General features: G+C 42.3%; 1 protein-coding gene across 1 annotated transcript; it reads left to right on the forward strand.

The window, feature by feature from the left end:
* The first annotated feature begins 4161 nt into the window (after nt 1-4161).
* Nucleotides 4162-4830, forward strand: LOC134379603 (collectrin-like). The gene has a single exon (XM_063098581.1). It carries the CDS (start codon nt 4162-4164, stop codon nt 4828-4830), a length of 669 nt encoding a protein of 222 aa, XP_062954651.1.
* Nucleotides 4831-7152: the final 2322 nt, after the last annotated feature.

Below are 7152 nucleotides of genomic sequence, written 5' to 3' on the forward strand. Positions count from 1 at the left end.
TATTGGTGGGAGCTAAAAATTAATATATAAATTCACACACACACACACAACCGGGGGGGGGGAGAAGATATAACAACCACAATTACTTGAAGTTGATACGACAAGCAAACAGAAAGGACATTGTTGGGGGGAGGGGGGGAGGGAGAAGGGAGGGAGGTTTTGGTGATGGGGAGCAATAATCAGCCACAATGTATATCGACAAAATAAAATTAAATTAAATTAAAATAAAAATAAAAAAACCTGAAGGAGAGTGGCCAGACTAAAGCCATCTCCAAGACTCAGATTTACCGAGAGGCTTTTAAAGAGGGGGTCAAGGGAATGGAATGTGGGACATAAAAAGCAGGAGGGAGGGGACATGAGCCGCAGGGACTCTATGCAAGGAGCCAGGTGCAAGGTCTCACCAAGACTCCATTTGGTTTCTGCTCCCGTCCCTGCTGTTATCTCAGGGTCCTGCTGGAGAGGTGGGATCAGCATAGATCCATTGATGTCTTCCTTGGTTTCTCAGCTGAAAGTCTGCAGCTTTGGGTGGCTGGAAACAACTTTACATTGATGTAAATAATGTCATTTTGCCCCCAACCAAGGTTCAAGATATCAAATAACCATGGGAAAAGAGGGAACTCAGAGAAATGCATGCCAGGAAAAAAACTCCTTTTAAAATTTGCCTACAGCCCATGTGGTTCTAGATGCCAACTCGGCTTCAGTCCTGCTGACTCCAACAAATCCAGTGAAAATTCTGCTTTGCTTCTCCTTTTTCTAATCCCATTTTTATGAGGTTCCTCCATTTCATAATTATTATGTACTATGAGATTTTATTTTTTTAATTTTAGTTTTTTTAGCCTACACATTGTTATAAATCATACTTATTCTTTATTCCCCTTATCCAACCTCCCTCCTCCTATCCTCCTCCCCCTCTCCCTCCCCACATTTGTTCTCTCCATCTGATAGAGTAACTGTTCTTCTGTTGGTTTGTTGCCTAGATGATGTGTCCAGTGCTGAGACAGGTGTGATCAAGTCCTCCCCTGTTATCGTAAAGCAGGTGCTTCTTCTATTACTCTGGTGTACTATGAGATTTTAGTAGTTGTGAGTAGCAGATGAGTACAACTCCCATGGCTAAACTCGCAAGGGCTGGGCCAGAGCAACAAAGCCTGACCCCTCAGCAGGAGCTCATTTCCCCTGATTAGACTCCTCCCTTAGGGAGCTTGCAGCCTGATGCCAGGTCCCCTGTAGGAACATTTTCCACCACAGTAGGGTGCCCAGAGAGCTGGGGCTGGGGGGCAGGTAAGGTGAAGGGATGTTGGGAAAGTAGAGTAGTTTGGTGGGGGGGGACCTCACCTCAGGTCCAGTTGGGTGTGGTTCAACATCCTTTGTAAGCAAATTGTGTGTGTGTGTGTGTGTGTGTGTGTGTGTGTGTGTGTGTGTGTGTGTAGTTAGTGTGCATGTGCGCCAATGTATCTTTTTAGTTTTGTTGCTATTCTTGTGTTCTTGAAAGAGAGGTGCAGAGAGAGAGAGAGAGAGAGGTAGAGAGAGTAGAGATAGACAGAGAAAGAGAGAGAGAAAGAGAGAGTATTTGGTGAAGCAGGTGGGCAGGCGTCAGCCTTGGGCATCCACCCTGCATGGCCATGCTTTCCAACTTATGGTTCCAAGGACCTTTTGGTCAGTTACCCAGCTCATAGACCTGTGTGAAGGGGTCTGGTGACCCAGCCTGGCATGTGTGGGGTTTGGTGACCCAGCCTGGCATATGAAGGCTTTGTGACCCAGTCTGTGAGTGCGTTTGAGGGGTCTGGGATCTCCAGACCCAGCCTTAGCTCAACAATTGGCCCAGTTGGCAGGATTACCGGCAGGCAAAAGAGCACCACAACTGGCGTGGTAGCCTAGCTTTACAACTGGCGTAGTTGAGTAGCCTGCAATTGGTGCTGTGAGGATTCCAGGTCTTAGCCTAGCCAGACAGGGGACACCTCACAGAGTGAGTCAAGTGTAAGCTTTGGCCTTAGCCTTTACAACTCCAAACCTTTTGTTTGCACTGAAAGAAAGCATCTGAGAATCGACATTCACTCTTAAGGTTGCAGCCAATCAATTCTCCTGTCTCCTGGTGGTTTCATAGTCCAGGCTGTAAAAAAAATTCTGAGAAGTGTAGCCGATGAGTTTAGAAACATTCTGGGCTGATCCATTCAGCCTTGTTAAAATATCAAGAGGCTTCCTCAGCTCCCTGGAGAAAGGTCTGAGCCTGAGTCCAGCTAGTTGTGAGTGGCTTCCAAGGACACTCCACCTCCTCTGGGCTTTCTCAGCTATGACTTGCTGCTGTGCAGCTGCTACTGTCAAAAGCAAGATGACAACATCAAAAGTGCAGCTACTCCCTTATCTTATTCCATGCACAAAAATAAAATGGATTAAAGACTTAAATGTAAGATATGAAACTGAATAACTACTAGAAGAAAACATAGGGGAAAAGCTCCACAACACTGGTGTGGGCAATGATTTTTTGGATATCAGAAAGTTCAGGCAACAAAAGCAAAAAGAGATAAATGGGAATGTATCAAACTAAAAAGTTTCTGCACAGCAAAAGAAACAATTAACAAAGTGAAGAGACAGCCCACAGAGTGGGAAAAAATATTTGCAAACCATACATCTGGAAGGGATTAATATTCAAAACATATAAGGAACTCAAATAAGTCAACAGCAAGAAAACAAAAAACCCGATTTTAAAATGGGCAAAGGCTCTGTTTCAGTTCATTTCCTCTCACTAATGACAGAATACCTGAAACTGGGTAATTTATAGAGAAGAATTTATTTCTTACAGTTTTGGAGGCTGGGAAGTTCAAGGTTGATGGGATGCATCTGATGAGCGCCTTCCTCTTGGTGAGGACTCTGTGGAGTCTTGTGACTGCTACACAGGATGACATGGCCAGAGGGCAAGAGTGTATTATCAGCTTTCTTCTTCTCCTTAGAAAGCCACCAGTCTACTCCCACGATAACCCATTAGTCCATGAGAGGATTGATTCATTCACGAGGGCATAGCTCTTGTGATCGAATTAACTCTTAGAGGCCCCACGTTTCAGATACTATACTGGTGACTGAGCTTTGACATACACTTTGGAGGGATAAACTTTCAAACAATATAGCGGGACTTTATAGGCACTTCTCAAAAGAAGACATAAAAATGGCCAACAGGTTCATGAAAAAATACTCAGCATCACTAATTATTAGGGAAGTGCAAATTCAAACTGCAATAAGAAATCATCTTATACGTGTTAGAATGGCTGTTATCAAAATGACAAAAGAGAAATGTTGCCCTTGTACATCACGTGGGAATGTAAATTAGTACAGCCATTATGCTGTATCTCTTTCTTTTCTTTCTTCCCTCCCTCCCTCCCTCCCTCCCTCCCTTCCTTCCTTCCTTCCTTCCTTCCTTCCTTCCTTCTCTTTCTTGCAGCTGGCCAGTACAGGGCACAAACTGTGGACCTTATCAACACCTTATCTTGGTGTTATCAGCACTATGCTCTAACCAACTGAGCTAATTGTCCAGCACATAATATAGCCATTATGAAAAACAGTACTAAGGTTTCTCAAAAAATTAAAAATAGAACTACCATGTGACCCAGCAATCTCACCTCTGGGAATATATGCAAAGGAATTGAAATCAATATGTCGAAGAGATATCTGCACTCCTGTGGTCATTGTAGCATCAATCACAACAGCCAAGATAAGGAAATAAAGTGCCCATCGATGGATAAATGGATAAAGAAAATGTGGTGCATATATATATACAATGGAATATTCTTCAGCCTTAAAAAAACAAAATTTTGTCATTTGGCACAACATGGATGAATGCAGAGGACATTATGCTAAGTGAAATAAGTCAGGCACAGAGAGACAAATACCACATGATTTAACTCAAATATGGAATCTTTAAAATGCTGAATTCATAGAAGTAAGTAGTAGAATGATGGTACCAGAGGCTGAGGGGGCAGGGAGTGAGGGTATGGGGAATTGCTGGTCAAAGGGCACAAAGTTTCAGCTGCACAGGAGGAATAAGTTTTGAGATCTACTGCACAGCAGGGTGACTATACTCAATAATAATGTATGGTATATCTCAAAATAATGAAGACAGTAAATTTAAAATGTCTCACCATGAGTTTGCCTTGTGTTTTCCATTCTGAAAGAATGTTGTGGCTGCTGTTTTTTGTGGTGACTGCTACTCATGCTGAACTCTGTGAGCCGGATGCAGAAAATGCTTTTAAAGTGAGGCTTAGTATCAAAACAGCTCTGGGAGATAACGCATATACCTGGGATACAAATGAAGAATATCTCTTCAAAGCGATGGTGGCTTTCTCCATGAGAAAAGTTCCCAACAGAGAAGCAACAGAAATTTCCCATGTCTTGGTTTGCAATGTAACCCAGAGGGTGTCATTCTGGTTTGTGGTTACGGACCCTTTGAAAAATCACACCCTTCCTGCTGTTGAGATACAGTCAGCCATAAGAATGAACAGGAACAGGATCAACAATGCTTTCTTTTTGAATGACCAGACTCTGGAATTTCTACAAATTCCTTCCACTCTTGCATCACCCATGGACCCCTCTGCGCCCATCTGGATTATTGTATTTGGTGTGGTATTTTGCAACATCGCAGTTGCAATTTCAGTACTGGTTTTATCAGGGATCAGGCAACATAGAAGGAAGGACAACGAACTTCCTGAAGTGGATGACACTGAAAAAAAGTGTGAGAATGTGATCACAAGTGAAAATGGCGTCCCCTGCTACCGCCTGCACAAGAATGGAGGGCGTATTAATGACGTCTTCGTGACAAAGGATGAGTGGCTCACCCCTCTCTGAAGGGCTGCTGTTCTACTTCTCCAAGAAACTCAACACTTGTTTCTGTGCAGCTGCTGAGCATCCCAAAATATCGAGGGAAGATTATATATTTTGTTTCACCATTCATCTTTTGTAAGGAATTTTGAATGTGCTTGAAAGTGAAATGCTATCAGTTATACCCATGAAGAACATTGAAATCATAACCTGTTGACTACTCAAAATATTCTAAAATATTTTTCTGACAACACAATGTGTAAGTGCAGTCATGTGATGTTTGTAATTATTGATTTAAGCATTTCCAGGAATAGGGTTAGACTTATAATTTTTCACACTTTGAAGACCTAATGAAAAATAATTTTTCCAATGGAGAATATGTGGTGTAGAAATAATTTGAAGTAGAGATTTTTTGAATATCGTTTACATCACTTTGTATATGACTAAATAAGCAAAAGTAAAAAGTAATTATTGTAAATGGGATGGATGAAAATGGGAGTGTTGATTTTATCCTGTTATACCAACAGTTGATTATATATTTTCTGAATATCAGTCTCTAGTAGTGCAGTTCTATTCGTTGACTCCTCAATTTGTGAAAATCCAATCTATGCTAATTTAATAAAATGCTAATCTTCTCTTTTTGATTGTGAAAAAAAATAAATAAATAAATAAATAAATAAATAAAATGTCTCACCATAAAAAATGTTAAGTGAGATAATAGATATGTTAGCTTGATTTAATCATTCTGCATTGTATGCATATATCAAAACACAATGTACTCTATAAATGTAATATAATTATTATTTGTCAATTAAAAATCATATTAATTTAAAAAAGAAACAAATGTAGCTACTTAGGGACCAATAACAGTTGTAGCATTTATACAGCTTTGTTATATTCATTTATGTATGCAAAACATATTATTTTAGCATATGTCAAATACCGTTCTGCATACAGATAGGTTCTGCGGACAGAATCCCTGGCTTCCAGGTGCTTCCTTTCTGGTTGGGGAGACAAACAACAATAACAGCAAAAGCCAGGCAATTACTGTGATAAGTGCTATGATGGGTACGATTACATGCTGCCAGGGAACATTTAGTAGGGTTACTGTAACCCAGACTGGGTGGATGGGGTCAGGAAAGGATTCCTGGGGGAAGAGATGTCTAAACTGAGAACTGAAGTATCAGCAAAGTTATCCAGGCAATGAAGAGAGAAAACGTGCCCTGCAGAAGAGAAAGCACATGCAAATGTTTAGCGTCCAGACACAGTACATTTATGACCTATAAGTTGAGGAAGAGTAATGAGGGATAAGGCATGGGAGGTAAACAGAAGCTAGATCCTAAAGACTGTTACAAGCTGTTTTGAGGAGTTTGGGCTCTGTCCTGGTGGCAATGAGGAGCCACCAAAGTAGGGGAATAATGTGGTTAGAATTGTGTTTTAAAGGACCAATCTGGGTCCAGTATGGAGAGGAAGAAAAGATCGGTCAGGACACACTTGCTGTTGCCATCTTGCAGAAGTGAGTACAGCTTGGGCTAGAGAAATGGCAGTGAGGATGAGGGTGGAGAGAAATGGATGGATTCTAGAGATATTTAGAAAGTAAAATGAATGAGATTTGGTGATGATCAATGGTTTCTGAGGGTGAAAGAGAGGAAGGAGTCAGCCACTTCATGCCTAAACCATTTAGTACACCTGCATGTCTCTGTCTTTGAGAGTTCCCATTCCTGTAACATTCCTGTATTCAACCTGAGGCACCCGTACTTACCGGCTGTGTGCCACCTGGCTGCGGCCATTAGGCACCCATACTTGCCATGCTGTGCCCAGTAAATATGTTATCATATTTATCCAGCCACACCCCCACCCTTCCAGACACTGCTGTAACAGAATTTTCCACCCTGCCTCTCCCTGCTATAATTTTCCACCCTGAGATAGAGTCATAACCACATAAGATCACCCCTCTTGCCCTGTTGCAAAAACCCGGAAATGCTATGGTATAAAAAAAACCCAGCCCCACTGCATTTGGGGCTCAGCCTTTGTGACGGTCGCCCACTGAGCCATGCCGGCACATCAATAAACTCTGCTTCCTGCCACAAGCCTTGGTATCTTGCCTCTCCCTGCGAGTTAGCAGTAACACACTGCAACATTACTTGGGGGCTCGTCCAGGTTGGTGGAGATGGTGGCTTGACCACCTCTCGTCTCTTGGTCTTAGCCCCCGGGACGCCCAATGATGTGGACCACACACAGGCACCGAGAGAGTTTTCCGTGAGTGGGAAAGACCTTGTTCACCAGGTGGACATGGAGGTCGAACCCTGAGCACAGCAGAACCCAAAGAGGTGCAGGAACAAGACCAGG

Source organism: Cynocephalus volans, chromosome 6 (genome assembly GCF_027409185.1).
Source record: "Cynocephalus volans isolate mCynVol1 chromosome 6, mCynVol1.pri, whole genome shotgun sequence".
In the NCBI taxonomy this organism is placed as follows: domain Eukaryota; kingdom Metazoa; phylum Chordata; class Mammalia; order Dermoptera; family Cynocephalidae; genus Cynocephalus; species Cynocephalus volans.